General features: G+C 35.6%; 1 protein-coding gene across 1 annotated transcript in view; it reads right to left on the bottom strand.

The window, feature by feature from the left end:
- Positions 1–239: 239 nt before the first annotated feature.
- TMX3 (thioredoxin related transmembrane protein 3) overlaps positions 240–16,921 on the bottom strand; it is a 42,168-nt gene continuing 25,486 nt past the window's right edge. The window contains exons 9-16 of the mRNA XM_026841423.1: positions 15,939–16,005; positions 12,455–12,553; positions 10,542–10,599; positions 9,669–9,722; positions 9,303–9,359; positions 5,659–5,788; positions 4,054–4,122; positions 240–3,185 (exon numbers count right to left, since the gene is read on the bottom strand). Coding sequence (XP_026697224.1) covers positions 2,919–3,185; positions 4,054–4,122; positions 5,659–5,788; positions 9,303–9,359; positions 9,669–9,722; positions 10,542–10,599; positions 12,455–12,553; positions 15,939–16,005 — 801 coding nt within the window. The 3' untranslated portion in view covers positions 240–2,918. The remainder of the gene's footprint in view (positions 3,186–4,053; positions 4,123–5,658; positions 5,789–9,302; positions 9,360–9,668; positions 9,723–10,541; positions 10,600–12,454; positions 12,554–15,938; positions 16,006–16,921) is intronic.

The raw sequence follows: 16,921 nt of genomic DNA, 5'->3' as shown, positions 1-16,921 counted from the left end.
ACTAAATAAGAGGCAAGAATATATAGACTCCTACATCTAGGGAGTATTTTAAAAACATTGGCAAGAAGGTATCAGACAGGATGGACTCATTTTTCTTTTTAAAAGCTACCAGCTGCATTTCTGTTCTGCATTAACTGGGGCCTAAAGCAGGCTTACAGTGAGTGTCCCAGAAAAGAGCCTCCTACACAATGTGTAGTATCTAAGATTAATACAGTGCAAATTAAGCAAAGGAAACAAGCTCTTCTAAATATTTTTATTACCGAAAAACAAAAGGGTTACACTTGACTTAAAAAAGCAGCATTATTTTGTGAATTCAAAGTCATTACAGTGAAGTTGCTTTAAGAAACCTTTAGAGACTGAAGAAAAAAAGTAAAATGCCAGATCCCCCCCACTAGACGGCATTCCAGATTACTTGCATGACCACAGCAAACCCCTTAATTTCACATCATTCTGACAGCCAGTATATGACTTGTATGTTTGCCCTGTGTCTTGTTGAATATAGCTGGGAGAAGGATTTTGTGAACATGGCAATACATTTCAAGTTTAATTTTAACAGTTCAATACACATCTGATTGATACTACAGTTCAGAAGTGACCCAGACACATGCTTTCCTCCTAACTCTACCGGTTAAGTGCTACAGGTTTAACAGATCCCATCATGATCCGTTTCTTACACAGTATTTATCATATTCAAGTTTGCATCTCAGAAGATTTCTCAGCAAGTTATTTGGCTACTACTGATTATAAACACAAACAAAAATATCCACAAAAATGAAGGCTCATAGTTGAAATTGTTCTTAGCAGTGCAGCAGAATTCAGAATTATTTTTTTTATTACACACCATAGAAGGAAAAGCAGTGTTCCAGTGAACACTTCTGGGTTTTTAAGTCAAAAGCTGCACATTTCCAGCCTGAAACAAAATTAAATATGTAATTCATCTGTAGTTGAAATCTTAAGAAGAGACAAATGAAGAAATCACATTACTGCCTTAACTCCTACATTTTGACTATCAGCACTGAGTCATGCTAAAGTCCGAAGAAATTCACAGGCTTGTCATTAAGTGATTTTTAAAAAAGTAAAAAGACAACTCAAGAGCTCTACACCATGTAAAAAACCCCAACTTTCTAAACACATTTTTAAGCATCTCACTCTTCAAATATATGCTAAAACTACACCTCAAAGATTCTGCCAAAAATAACCAAAACAAAATAAAAAGCAATAAAACTCAAGTCACTACATACAACTAGCTATAATGACAAAAAAAATGTAAAAAGGCAATTCATAGAGGGGAAAAAGGAGAAAAAAAAGGGAAAAATACCCATATCAGACACTGCTACTCACTATTCTATGTACTCTTTTTTTTTTTTTTTTTCCCCTCCTTCCTAAAGGTAGAAGTTCAGACTCAAAATCAGAAGCGGATCTCCTTAAGATATTGCTTATATAGGTTGATAAAAAAAAAAAAAAAATCTTTAAAGTCAGGCATCTTTTTACTGTGCTCTGACCTGCAATATGAAGCCAGCTGTTACCAAGCTACTTAAACAGAAGGAACAAGTTTCTTTCCTACAAGGAAAAAGGATGCAATACACTTTCCCTGGTTATGATTTCTATCATCATCAGGTTGACTGAAACACAGAACTTGTCTATTTAATCTTATACATAGTTTTTATTTAAAGTTCCTTAATTTAGTGCTATAGCAATTTCCTATGTGATCAAGCTGCCTTATAAGGAGGACATTATAATCTGTATTATACAGATTATATAGCCTTATAAAAAAGAAAGAAAAAAAACTCCAGCATGAATACTAAGAGGAAGAGAAATATAAATTTTGTTTCTGTGGTCTTCTCCATGACACTGACACCAAAGGCTGCTTCATAGCTTATCCTTGAAGATTACAACCCTGGACACAAGTTAGTCCTTTTCACAGTCACAGAGTTGTATTAAAAGTGACTTTTAGGATTAAACAGGTAACAAAAATGCATTATACTAACCATTCGCTATGAATGTTAATATTATGCTCCTTTAACACCCTCTTTCTGAGTAGGTAACAGTCTCAAACAAAAGTTAACACCACCAACTACCTCAAAAGATATTTAACAATCTAATTAAAATCCATAAAATAAATTTACACCATTCAAAAAGCTTGTCATTGGTTATGCAAAACTGAGTGTGTTTCTGTCTTCCCCTACCAAGTTGTACTGTGGATTCAGAAAAATTAAACATCATCTCCCTGTAAATTTGTGTAAGCATTCATACAAAACAATTTAACAGGCAATCATGTTCTAAAAGGTTTATATTGTTTTCTGATGGTTTTAGCTGCTAAAGCGCTAAGACTTAATTTAGCATAACCCCCACATTCTATATCAGGTAAACATTCTTGACTGCCAATAATTATATCATTACATGGTAAAACAGTCCTCTCATTCCTAACAATTTATATTTAACTTGAGAAAATAGAAAAATTTGGGGTTTTTTTCTAAAATAATGTGCAACAGGTAGAACACATGACTTCTTGGAAAATGCTAAAGTTGTCTTTAGCTATCAGGCTCTGAAAGACTTTACAGATTTCTTAATCTTCCTCAGTTTTCAGCCTTAATTTTAAACAAGTGTTTAGCTGGGCTATATTAGGAGTACATCACATACACCAAGGTCAAATAACATTTTACTGTTCCAGAAATGAACAGTTCAAAACTACTTAAAAAACCTGGTGTACAGTTGTACCTGCAAACTTCTTCAAACTGCTCTTTGTTAATTAAAGACTTTTTTGTTAATGTCAATTTCCAAGAAAATTAGAATACATGCAAGTCAGAACTACCATAACGCAGACAAAAAGGTCCTTTTTCATGAAGATCATCAATAAATGACTACCTTCAATAAATAAGTCTATTTGGAAATTCTAGAGAATTCTTTTGCTAAACAAGTTAGTCTTTTTTCTTTTCCATTACGTCTTTCTGTTTAAGCTCTCCATCTGAAAGTCCTGTATATCTTCCATTCTTTTCCTCCTCTTGTTCTTCCTCACTGCCTTCATCTGTGAGCTCCCGATCACTGTTTTCTTTTTTAGCTGCCTCATGTTCATCTACCCCTCCATCTGTATCAGCTATGCAGATTCCATAACACATAATGCTGATGACCCCCAGGGGCAACCCAAAGAGAAAGCATCCCAGAAGTGGTGAACTCTTGAAGACGGACTGTTGAAACACAAATTTGAAGTAAAAAACACTTTCAGTGAATACACAAGATAACCATATTACTTCTCTTATTACTCTGAATTTATTCAGAAATATTAAAAATGGCAGTCTGTTTTTTTTGCAGGGTTTGGGTTTTTTTTTTCAGAAAAGATAAATTCTCATTTTAAAAATCCCTACTATAATTCCATTTAAAAAGATTTAGAAGTTCAAATATTATAGTGTTGCATTAAGATAGTTAACATGCCAACTGTATATTCTAACCATTGTTCGAAGCTTGAGAAACAATTGTTCTAAGAGTGCTAACACTTTGGAGCAACCAGTTTCATCTCTTATTTGTATCTCATTCCCAAAAACTTAGTTTGAACAGTAAGAGATCTGCAGAAACATTCTGTTATTAGACAGCTTCCTACTGAAGAGTAGTTTAATGTCACAGAAGGAACAGACTTGGTTTCAGAAACTGATGGCTGAATGTTGCACATTCACAGAAGTTTGGAAGCCACTCTTACAAAACCACATCAATTTCAATTTAAATTTACAGCCCAGGTTTTTTTTTTTTTTTGCTTGTGTAGGGGTAAGTGAAGAAATGGATTTGCATACATCTTCCCAACAAAGTTGAGTTAAGCATAATTAACCTATAAATTTATGAAGAAACTAACATATGTTGAATATTTAGCACACTGGAAAATATTATCAAAAAACATAATCAGGAAGTTCATATGGCTTAAATCTAATGTATAAATACCTATAATATATACACAATACATATAATGTAAGCAAAGTTATACAAAAATGTTTCTAAACCCTCTGAAAATTATTTGCATCTTAATTGACAAGGGCACCATCTAGTTTAACAAAAAATAATACTTACCACTACAGTGGATTTGGCATCATAGATTATTCTCTTGATTCGCTGCAGAAGTCCATCACCACCCTGTGCCTGAAATTTCAAATGGAACCATGTCAAAACTGCTGACACTTTTCAGTTATGATTCCAAAAGTTCATTCTTCAGACCTTGCAATCTTAAGTCCCTTTAGAAGGAAATGAAAAGTAATTATTCTTGCATCTCATGATGCCCAGACACTCCAACTTCTCAAGCATGGATAAACATTTCAATAGTCTCATGAAAAATTCATGAAGTCACATCCTGTATTATCTGTCTTGTATTAGCACTCTCACATACATATAGAGATGGGAATTTAGACAGACCTTTAATCATCCTAGCTGAAATACTGCAAACAAAAGGTAGGAAGACAGTGACACTATGGCAAAAACCACAAGGCATCATAAGCAAATTTCCTCAAAGTTAAAAAACAGTCAGAAACCAATTTCATTTGTAGTTTCAACCAGAAAGATAAATTTAAATAGAGTCAAACAGGTGTCAATAACATACTTCAATGCAATTAACAAAGCATTAAAAAAAGTGAGAATTAAAGAATAAAGAACCACCACGTTACATGTTACATGAATACCCCTCACTTTGCAACTGGAAGCATGGCTGGTAAAGTCATGAACAGTAAGCAAATCCACCTATACTATGTTACTATGTCAATTTATCATATTAAATAAAGTACCCCATATGTCTGAAACAATCTACTTGTCCTTACCACATGATTATCTAAAACTGCTGGCATAATGTAAAGTGGGATTCACCTAACGTAGTAAGCATTCAATGCACAGTGAACCAGGGCTTATACCAACATAGGCTTCTCTCAGGAGGCAGCTAAATGATTTGTTAGCACTGTCCTTCTTTGTGGTAAAGCCTTCCTGCCCTCTAAGTACAAATGAAGGCTCTGATCCATGATCTCCTTCCTCATCCACACAACATAGCCTTCTGCTCAAATTACAGTACACCGAGGGAATAAGTAAACCTGAGTTTGTTTTGCTAACACTAAAAAATTGTCCAAGCCATCAATTCTAGATGGATTTATCAATTTTGTTGTTTTCAACAAAAGTCAGATCATTTTTAGCTTTAGAGCAACGAGAGAGAGAGAGGTAAGCTTGTGCCTGTTTGTAATATGCAAAGCAAGTACACCACTGTTTTTTGAACCTGAACCTATCATTTATCAGGCTATTGAATTTATTAATTTACTGCCCAAAAGGAAGGGTAGAGTTCAATTATGTACTATAAAGAAAAATTTAAATAAATGCACTTAAAGCAAACCACTTTAATAAAAGCCTCTCTATTTAGCAGTGACACCACTAAAAGGAATATCAAAAGAAGTACACTGACATTATGTTATAAACAGAGAAAAGCTTGCTTCCTACAAGAGGTTCTGCAGTCAGAACAGCAAGCAACAGCACACCTCAAGAATTCACAATCATACATTCACTGACAGCACCCAAGACATGACACAGGACAGGAAGATGGCAACCACACAGCAGAACAATCAGAGTAACCAAATTTTATTCCCTACTTTAGCATTTAAGAAATAAACACTAACCAACATATTTCAAGTCACAATGAAGACTTACTTCAGCTGTACCATCCAAGATATTGTTAATAAACTGAACCATGTCTTCTGTGTTCTCAATGTGCCTATCTGGCAGAAAATACTGCTGATTGGAGGTATTCAATACCACAATAGTAGGGATTGTCAAGTCACTGGAAACATAAAACAGACAGTTTATACATTTAAAGAACTACCGTGTAAAACACCTCAATTCAAATAATTCGTACATCATTTAAAGGGCATCCACTAATCTTGATTTTGTGAGTGTTCCTTATAGCAGTTCCTTAAATGCAAGAGGAAGGATGAAGAGACTCACCTGAACAGTACAAGCATATATTTAATATTTTTTTTCTTTCACATCTGTGTCACTGACATTATTTGAAGTTTACTGCATTTTATATACACATAGTGACTGCAGATCAGGTACCTTATGACTTGCCAATTAGTAACAGATCATAGGGAATTGCTTTCTACATGAAATATACTATTAGCACAACACACTAAATGTTTTAATGCACAAAGGCAGAAGTATAATCCAAAAACTCAATTCCATCCAGCCATGGTCCAACTGATCAGTTCCATCAATCAACCTCTACCTGTCAAATCAACAGAATAGGCCATATGAATCAGTTTTTCTACATGTCTTTTAGATACAGCAGATAAGCTACAGTTTTTAAACAGTTATTACTCAGCAATTGACCTTCACACATGTAAATATTGTTTCGTACCACAGACTCAGACAGAATGAAGGGGGGGAGGAATAAAAAAGAAAAAAGGTTAGAAATTATCTCTGGAGATGAGCCACTAAAATCTACTGTTCAAATTAGCCCTAAATTCAAAATTAGATCAGGTTTAGGAAAATTTAATACTGCACAAGTACACTGTTCAACAAGAAAGATTTAAAATACATCAAATGAGGTGAAACATCTCCTGTACTCATTGTTAATTTTCTACAGTTCTGTCAATAATGAATTTAAATACCAGGTAGCTTTCTTTCACTGCAGAAGCAATGCAAACTTTGTTTTCTACATTTTCACCCTTGTGTAATAGTGCCCCATCTATGCACATTTGTAATCCATGTAATACTTCAGCCTTAACTGTGGCTATCAATCCATAACCAATTATTTCATGAAAATATTGTTTAGCATTTACTCCAGATTCCATTTTTCTTTCAATTCATAGAAACTATTCTACATTTTCTTACACATTTTAGGTGTTTTGTTTGTTTGCTTGTTTAATTTAAATTCAATTCCAAACCTAGAAGTGAATAACTTTAATACATGAAAATTTTCTAAACTCCTAGGAAGCCGAATACTTGAGGACTTAAGGTGCAGACCCCTTCCTAGTACTCAAACTGAAAGCATAGTGGCACCTCAGAAAACCTAAGGCCAACTACAGCAATAATAAAGTAATTTCAACCTTTCAAAGGAACCTTAAAAAAAAAAAATAATCAACTAAACAAAATTTTGTCAATAGTGACAACCTGCAGCACACAATTTTCCCTTGGCATTTTTATTCTCTATTAGGAATAAGTCAGTAGGAGACAATCAAGAGAGTCAGGTTTTTTTACAAGTGCCTGGTAAGAAGTTATCAAATCTGCCAAAACACCTCATCCCAGCCAAAACAGAACAAGTTTTATTACTTTGATGCAGAAAAGACCCCCTTCTCCCACCAAAAAAGTGCTGCTATTGCATTTAACAGTCTGGCAACTGAGGTTCTTATAGTTTGTTGTAGAGCATCTGAAAGATAAACTCCCTATACAAATGTTATACACAGTACAGAGATTAATAAAAACATGTTTAATATGTTTCTTCCAAGAGCTGAGGAATTAATACTCTGCATACACCTATAGTTAACATTCCAGTGATGCTATATACCTTAGCTTACACAAACATGTGTCTTTGCTTTCAGTAAAATGCATAATATTATGCACAAAAAAAGAAAATAGAGTTTTAACTATACCATTTTAATCCAACAAAAGGACATTTATTCACTGCCAAAGAAACGGGTAAATTATAATGCCCACTAATGGAGTTACAGCCAAGTTCATAAGTGTACATCTATGAGGGACTACTACTTCTATCCCCACAAATCATACAACATCCTGCTTTTTGTAAAGAAACAGGATTTGTTCATATGTGCATCTAGCACAGGAAAAAAAAGTATTCTGCAATAGATTTCTTGCTATTCGGTAGGCTTTTTTCTGTTTCCACTTGCTGCCATCTAGTGAAAAACCAAAACCCTTGCAGTACAGTTTTACACACATTATTCAAGTAACCACATGAAGAGCGGCTACTTATTAACACAACATATTTTGCTGAATTCTTTTGCTGCTTTCCACTTCTGCTGGAAATGTATACACTCTGTTTAGGAAATACTTAAAAGCCTGTGAGTACTCTAAAAGCAATTTCCTATATACTACAAATTATAAAATCAGGCATTTTGCAGAATAAGTTAAACAATCCAGCTGAACAGATCTTGCTACTAGATCACTAACACTGTAAGTGGCAGTTCTGTCTTCTTCCCCTTAATTTTCTTCCTCTCAGGGACCTCATCTCCCTCCCCTGTTTCTTCAAACATCAGTTCTGGTACCAGCAGAATACATAGGAAGATATTTAAGGGTTTTGCTGGATCAGCAGAATAACTCCCCTACTTGCTTAGCCAAAAAACCAAAAAAACAAACCCCCCAAAATAAACACTTTTCTACCAGATAAACAGGCTGGAACAGCTCAGCAGACAGTCAGACTGCACAGAAGCAGAAATTAATGAAGTGAGGAAGGTCTCAATTTTGGCAGTTATAAATCACCAGATCAATCACATCACTCAGTTTCAAGTGAGAAATAGCTAGTTTTAAACAAATTATATTCAGGCCTTAATCTACAGACATTTCACAGAAATACAAACCTTGTGACTACCGAGTCCCCATGAAGCTCCTAGAACCTTTAGGGGCATGAACAGATGCTTTGATCATGCTTTGATTCCCAGAAAATGGTTTGGAACACTTAGAGAGCTGGCATATTGACCCATTTTTCCCTTCTTTCACTCAAAAAGGCCAGAGGAGAACAAGTAGTAAACTGTAAATGCCAAGCAACTTAGATCTCTAATTATGCACTTTTAGACAAGCATCGTAAGAAGGGCAAATGTCAAGCATCTTGTTAAACTACTTATGTATTTCAACATGTTCCAGGTACATATCAAGTACAGACAGAATGTTCCATACATTTTATGCTGCTTCTCTGCAGAAGAATTTTTCTATGCATGTCTTAAAAATGCATCAAGAACAAAATGTGCCTCTCCAGAAATAAAACTCATAATGTATAACCATTACTTACATTTCCTGTTACAAATTGACATAACTTTTAGTTTGTCTAGCACCCTGTAAATTTAAGAAAAAAACCCCCACATAGTTCTAACAATGAATTTAACCAAGCAGACCTAAAAGATAAGCTTTGCTAGTCAGCATTATCAGTAAGCCAAACTTTAACATTAATTATGACTTTTAATTTAACAAACAACTGATACTATGTTACATGCTGAATTCTGAGGACAGCATTTTTTTTTTTTTAACCCGTGAAAGGCAGGAATTTTTCATATGAATTTTTGAATTAAATATACTTAGCAGCAAATACAAGAGAAGAAAGAATAGTCAAAGAAGAATTTACTTACTCCATTAGTAAACTATTAATGTAATCATTTCCATCCATATGGCCAAACTGGAAATCCCTGTAAGAGAAGCAGTGAAAAACAGGATGAGAAAGAAAACAGAATAGTGGGTTTCAAGCAAAAGTTCCTTAAAATATTCCTTAAATATTTTTCCTGTAACTGAAGATGAGAGCACACACTCAGCAATGTAATCCAATAACAGACAATCTACAAGACAGCATCCCAAAACACACTTGGTTAATGGTATGGTCTTATTAAATATCAGTATATGAATATAAAAGCAGGCACTATAACATTTTTCATGTAGCAAAACAATGACTGCTGTTTCAGAAATATAAATGCACAAGTTATAGTACTGTGTGTGCCTACCTGTGGAAGTGATCTCGATAATCTCTAGCAACTTCCTGAATAATAGATTTTAGTCTGGAGGGAAAAAAGTGACATTGATAATCCAGGATATATTCTGTTAGAATATAAACAATAAACATTGAGATTTCCCCAACAGTACCTGATCAGCAGAAAAAATTCCTGATTACATTAACAAAAGTGACCTTTTTCGTCTTGCTTGGTTTCTAAGTGTTGAAAGGCTATCTACCACAGTCTTAACACGAGAAAAACAGTCAGGCTGCTTCACTCCCATCTACTGCCTTCTGAAGATGCAGCACTGACTGAAGAAAATCCAGAGATCCAGGAAAATAGCATACACAGTGCTTGAACAGTATTTTCTTAGTCTATGTAGGCAACCAGAAAGGGACAGGGGAAGGTCTTGTTCCTCTTGGTCTCTTCAGCAAACTCCAATCCAACTTCAAACGCCCCTTCTTAATATAAGCTCCACAGACAACTACTATATAAGCATCACTAAATTAATTTTAATGTAACAGCTGAAGAACAGTAATTTGTTTAAATTTATCTCAAAGTCATCTGAACACAGATACTCTTGTCTGTGTTTAAAAGGTGAGACAATAGCTTTAAAAAGCTATGCGATCACCATTTGCTCCTGTGATATCATTAACAAATAGCAGAAGAGCGATACAAGAACTCCCATCATCTCATTGAACTCACACGTGCTTCAGACCCACAAATTAGGTAAATTCAGTAGGCCAAAGTCATAAATTAGAGAACATCCCCAAGTTAAAATCATTAATTTAACCTGGCATTTCTTAATATTCAAGAAACTTCCGAAGTTCTTTATGTTGTACCAGCACATTTCTCCCACAGTGTCACCAATACTCAATTGTGTACCTGGTATGTTCCACTGAAGAGTTTTTATCATCAATGACTGCAATAGCCACAAGTTTTCCTAAAATAAGAAATAAACCACTTGAAACCATTTAAAAAGAAACACACATTCTCAGATAGAAAATATCTGACCTAGATCAGACACTTTCCAGGGACAGTAATTAGTTTTAAGTATAAACCTCAATGCCAAATAGCCTTTTCCAGCTGATCAAACTGTGGTTTTCTTAAAGCTACTGAAAATAAATTAAGATATGGCCTAATGCTGCATCACTAGTATTATATGAAAAGCCAACCTATAGGAAGAAGTTAAAAGGGAGGAAAAAACACAGATAAAGCATACACCTAAATAAGGATGGAAACCTTTATTATATAATGGAAACTACAAGCTGATTCGAAGTGAATGAATCACTATTTTATGGATTCAGTAATGGCTATTTTTTATAGTATTGAAAATGTGGAGTATTATCCTTACGTAAAAAAACATGGAAAATTTACTGTCAGAGCCCAGAATTCTTTATATCAGAAAAACAACTTGGTTCACAGACCCCTGTGAGAGGAACTTAAAGACCAAACACCAGAATATACTGATCTTTTCAGGATTCACTTTGAGTTTATTTTATTTTTAATCAGAAAAATTTCACAAAGACTCCTAAGATGAATCAGATCAAAATATGTTTAGAAAGCTGGACAAAGTTTCTCCAGAACAAGCATTCCCTATTAGAAAAGCAGATCCGTTAACAGTGTAGTCATTAGCTGAAATAACTGAAGCATCCAGAGCGCAGAACAGTTTAAGTCTCTCTAGGCGCCATGGTTCACTCCAAGCCTTCCTTACCAAGCCAATCTATTGCTCAATGCCAACCCATCACTGTGCCATAGGAAACAATACCCTCAAAAAACCCCCAAAAAAACACCTCACTCTTGTTCAAGTAATACTGAAGAGTTCTGACAGCAAGAACAATGATTTGTTCCAGACTTTCTTGCGGAATAGCTATAGCTTCCTCCCACCCTGCTTCTTCCATACCTCAATTCTCACTTTTTCCCATTTCTTTCCACACCTTAATCCACTACCTACACCAGGAGACAGCTACATTTTAGACTGAAAACGATGACATAGATAAATTCCAGGTGCTAGGTATTTATACATAAACCTCTTAAAAATAAGTGATGGCTTCTCCACTGTAAAAATGAAGTCATAATTATTTTATAGTAATTTGAGAAATTGTTAGACAAAAATGTAACAGGAAGAAATATGCTACCTTTAAACAATTTGTAATAGCACTTCTGTAAACGTAGATTATATAGATATAAATGTAGATTGTACAGTATCCTGGCCTAGAAAAATCAACACTTTCTCCTGCTACTTCAGAGTACGTGTCATTTGCCTATTCTAGAAGTCACCTGGCTGCAAAATTTTTCATTTGTCTTGCAAAAAAAGATTACTAGAGAAAAGTTAAAGCATTTGAGGATAGGTTCAATTTAGTACATCCTCTCCTCCCTTCCTTAACATATCTACTTGAAAGGTATCTGAACCCATGAGATGCAAGACATATTTAAACCCATTCATATTTGATAATTCTAAATCTAGTCCTAAAATTCCCTGTAGGTATTCCAAGAGTTAAGATATAATTTATGCAAAACCTCAGCTGCTCTTAAAAGTCCTACTAATTTATTGTAAATACTATAGCATTAGACACGCTAATTTTTATGTTGTGAGGAAAGAACTAGTGTAGGCTTTGGATAAAGCCTCTAGTCAATAGGACAAGTCTCACCAACACCAGAAAGACTGGCATTATCAACTCATAACTCTGAGATTAATTAATTTTTGAGGTTTAGAAGACTCATTCTTAGTGGTCTATAATTTTTCTTAGTGTTAAGTACAAGATATGCCAAAAAGCTTAGTGGTAGCAGCATCTCACCTGTATCTCCAAGTTCATACAGTGTAAAGCCATCTACATGGAGATAGCCTTGAAATCTTTCTCTATTTATCCAGGAAGACAAATCACCATCTTCATACTCTAAAAAAGAGAAAAAAAAAGAAGAATGCATTAAAAAAAAATCTTCTGGGTTTTTTTGTGTTTTTTGTTTGTTTGTTTGGGGTTTTTTTAAATTCTTCTACGGTGGACAATCAGATTTACTTCTCTCAGTACTATAGAGGCAAAAGCTATTTTTTCCCCTTTTTCCTTTTATTAAACAAAATCTCACACATCTCTAGATATTTCAGTTTTTAAAATTCTAAAACTATTTCCAATTCTTGAACAAAAAGTGTTTTATAGAAAAGCATAAACAGCTGATTTAATGATTATTTATTCCCAATGCAAGGATAACAATACTATTCTAGAAATGGGTTCCTCAGGGGTTGGTGTTGGGGCCAGTACCATTTAACATCTTTCTTGGCGATATGGACAGGGGGACTGAGCGCACCCTCAGAAACTTTGCTGATGACACCAAGCTGTGTGGTGCAGTCAACATGCTGGAGGGAAGGGATGTGCCATCCAGAGGGACCTGGACAGGCTTGAGAGCTGGGCCTGTGCAAACCTCATGAAGTTCAACAAGGCCAAGGGCAATGTCCTGCACATGGGCCAGGCCAATCTCAAGCACAAATACAGGGTGGGTGATGAGTGGATTGAGAGCAGCCCTGGGGAGAAGGATTTGGGGGTATCAGTGGATGTAAAACTGACCATGAGTCAGTAATGTGCGCTCACAGCCCAGAAAGCCAACCGTATCCTGGACTACATCAAGACAAGTGTGGCCAGCAGGTCAAGGGGGGGGATTCTCCCCCTCTACTCTGCTCTTGTTGGACCCCACCTGTTCAGCTCTGGGGCCCCCCACATAAGAAGGACATGGACCTGCTGGAGTGATTCCAGAGGCGGGCCACAAAAATGACCAGGGGGCTGGAGCACCTCTCTTCTGAGGTCAGGCTGAGGGAGTTGGGGTTGTTCAGCTTGGAGAAGAGAAGGCTCCGGGGAGACCCCTTATAGCAGTAGGCTTTCCAGTACTTAGAGGGGACCTACAGGAAAGATGGTGAGGGACTCTTACCAGGGAGTGTAGTGATAGGTTGAGAGGTACCAGTTTTAAACCAAAAGATAGTAGGTTCAGATATAAGGAAAAAATTCTTTACTGTGAGGGTGGTGAGACACTGGCACGGGTTGCCCAGAGAAGCTGTGGCTGCCCCCTCCCTGGCAGTGTTCAAGGCCAGGCTGGATGGGGCTTTGAGCAACCTGGTCCAGTGGAAGGTGTCCCTGCCCATGGCAGGGGGGTTGGAACTAGATGTTCTTTAAGGACCCTTCCCACCCAAACCATTCTATGATTCTATTAAGGTAACTGTGACCCAGTGCAGAAAGGAACAGTTTCTGTCCCTGTTTTTAAAGGGGAGGCATCAAGTTTCAAGGCAAACAAAGAGATAAAAAAAAATCAGTTATGTGTGAGACTCCTTAAATTAAATAGAAAGAAATCAAGAAAAAGTAGATGCATTAACAGTACTGTGAATGTAAATGAACAAGTATTTACATATAATTCAGAATTAGTTATACTAAAGGACATTTCAGATGCTAGATGTTTTAACATGTAAAGAATCAAATTCCAACACTCTTATAATTACATCTTAATCACAAGTAAAAAAAGTATACAAACATATACACACACATATAAATGCACATTAAATAAATTTGTGTTAAATCCCATTTTATATAGTGAATTATCAATAACTTCAAGTTAACAATTAATTGTCTTAAGAATGTAGCAAACAATTCCAAGCATAAAGCTTCACATAAATCTGCATCCCATTCCCCCACTATGGGGGAAAAAAAACCCAAAACACATACCAGACAAGGTATGTGTTTCTGCCCAGTCCTAACAGTTGCACATATAATCTTTTCCAGTCTCTTATGCTTCATAACTTGATTTACAATAATGTTGCTAGTATATTATAAAAGAGTATAATTTTTACAAAGTAAATTAGAAACCTGGATTATTAGAAGCTTTGTGTTTGATTTGAAAAGCATGGAAAAAGCAAGCAGGCCACACAGCAAAAAGCAATTCAGAAGTGGTTTTTTTTGACAAGCTTTACTTCTCCAAGCCCATTTAAGAAATTTAAAAAAAACAAAAAACAAAAAACAAATCAAGGAAGCTATAGAGTGAATTTTTATCTGGAGAATGATTGGTAAGGCAACAGACTGAAAAGGAAGACAAATACAGCCATTCTATGAAATCACAAAGAAAATCCTTCACGGCCCATCTGGAGTATTTTGCTGTGGTACTCATGATCCTCAGAAATTTAAACACCAGAATAATCTTTGAGTGATATGTTTTCAACTTAAAAGTAAAAACTTGCATTTAAAACAACCTAAACCCAGAGTAGATGTTTTTTGTAAATAAGCTGTGTATCTATAAACCAACCCATGATATGCAATATAAGTACATGTGTGTATTGTGCATCTAACAGATAAATGGCAGGTGTACTGCTGTCAGTGGTGTTATGAAACACTACTGGGTTTAGGTGACCATTCTACAGCCTACACAAACAAGCCAGTTTATCCAGCCTAAAACTGTATCAACGGCTCCAGTGATAGCAGTGCACATCTCCTTAATCTCTTTGCAAGAGATGCTTTCAGAAAAGGAGATCAGACTGAATGGTCCACCTTTCTACATATGCACTGTAATGCTCCACCAGTTACATAGGGAGAGGTTATTCTGTCTGATCCTTTCCCACTACCAATAGCCAAGCATTACAAATGTGAAAGGCACATAATACTCAAAACTATCATTTAAGGCCCTCAAAATTTTAATACTGGGAATAAAGGCAGAACCAGTCTCCTGTTCCTTCATAGTTTCTAAAGCAAGGCTTACTGTACTAAAAAAGTACATGGTCAGTATTGCCAAGGCACCAAAAGTTCAAACCAGACCCTTTTATGCAATCTCTGAGCAGAGTAGACACTTGAAAAAATTCAAGTTAACTTGTGAGAGACAGATGTGACTGTCAGGAAGAGCATTTAAGAGAAAATCTGATTAATTGGAACTGTAAATTCATTTCATGTGCGACTCCTCTTCAGCAAGAGTTTTCTTTTGTATATGATGAATTTGGACAGTGAGTGAAGGGGTAACTTTTACAAGTGCATTAACAACAGCAAAGCAACATTAGAAGGTACATTTTACTGATAACATAAAGCAAACATCATCACTTCTAATTCAGTATTGCTAAAACCAATTCCTTCTCAAATGCATTTTGTTCCATAAGAACTAATTAGTTTTCTCCCTACTTCTTCATGAAGGGGCTATTATTTATCATAAAATAGGGGAATTTCCCAGAATTACAACACAACCTTCAAAAAAATCCTAACTGTTCCAGTTTCTCCACATATGCGTCAAGTATCTTGTCTTAAGGTTATGTCCACTTTTACTTACCATCATAAACAAAGTAAGTTCCATCTTTGATGACCACAACAGCAGGCAATTCCGGCAATGTCACATACTGAAAGAAGCGGTTCCAATTAATCCATGGAAAATTACAAGATTTTTTAAACAAACAATCTTAAAACATGGAAATGTAGTTCTTGGGGAAAATCTCAAAATACATTTACATGTTTTCTGTCTACGCTTACTGAAACAGATTTATCAGCTTCTGCATATTAAAAGAATAACACAACATAAACGTATTTTTGAGAAGCAGATCTGACAAAGCGTAAATGAAACAGGATTTTTACTAGGATCTGCAGTAGCATGAAGAATATTTTATTGATTGGACAAATTTTAGATAGGAGATCGTAACGAGGATTTTATCAATCATGCTCTCTGTTCCCAATTTGTGCTGTTGTCAGAATACCCATCATACTTCTACTAAATGCACACGATATTGTCAAGTTAAACAGTAACATTGATAGCATGTCCCACTAAATCTGGGCTATTTCCTGTGGCTCAGGCTAATGGCAATATAAAGACACAGCTTCAGCAGACAGGGCTGCGAATAGTCCTAATTTGGGCAAACAGAACAATGAATGCCTGGCATTATCATCCTAAATATCCTGTTTAGGTCAGCAACATACCCCAAAAAAATACAAGGTGTAGAAACCTTTCTCTTGGAGTTTAGAAGAATCTTATTCAGCTCATGTTTTCAGTAAACTGCCACAGAAGAAATGCTGCTCCTTATTCCTTACTGTTTGGTACCATCAATTAAAATTCTAACAGCATTTGTGGTTAAGAAAGGACTGCATCATGAGCTTAGTTTTGATGACGATGTTGGCTGAATTGTCTAATTTACTGGTATGTTTGGGAAACAAGAACAATACCATGAGCGCTTTACAAATGACATGCCTTCTGTAATCATCCTGCATTATCTTTACATCTAAATGTAAAAGCAGCAGGTTTATAACGTAACAGCTCGTATGAAT

This window comes from Athene cunicularia (assembly GCF_003259725.1).
Source record: "Athene cunicularia isolate RWA chromosome 2 unlocalized genomic scaffold, athCun1 chr2_part1, whole genome shotgun sequence".
Classification (NCBI taxonomy): domain Eukaryota; kingdom Metazoa; phylum Chordata; class Aves; order Strigiformes; family Strigidae; genus Athene; species Athene cunicularia.
Note: the sequence above shows the minus strand (reverse complement) of the source record. Positions and strands in the feature narration are given on the sequence as shown.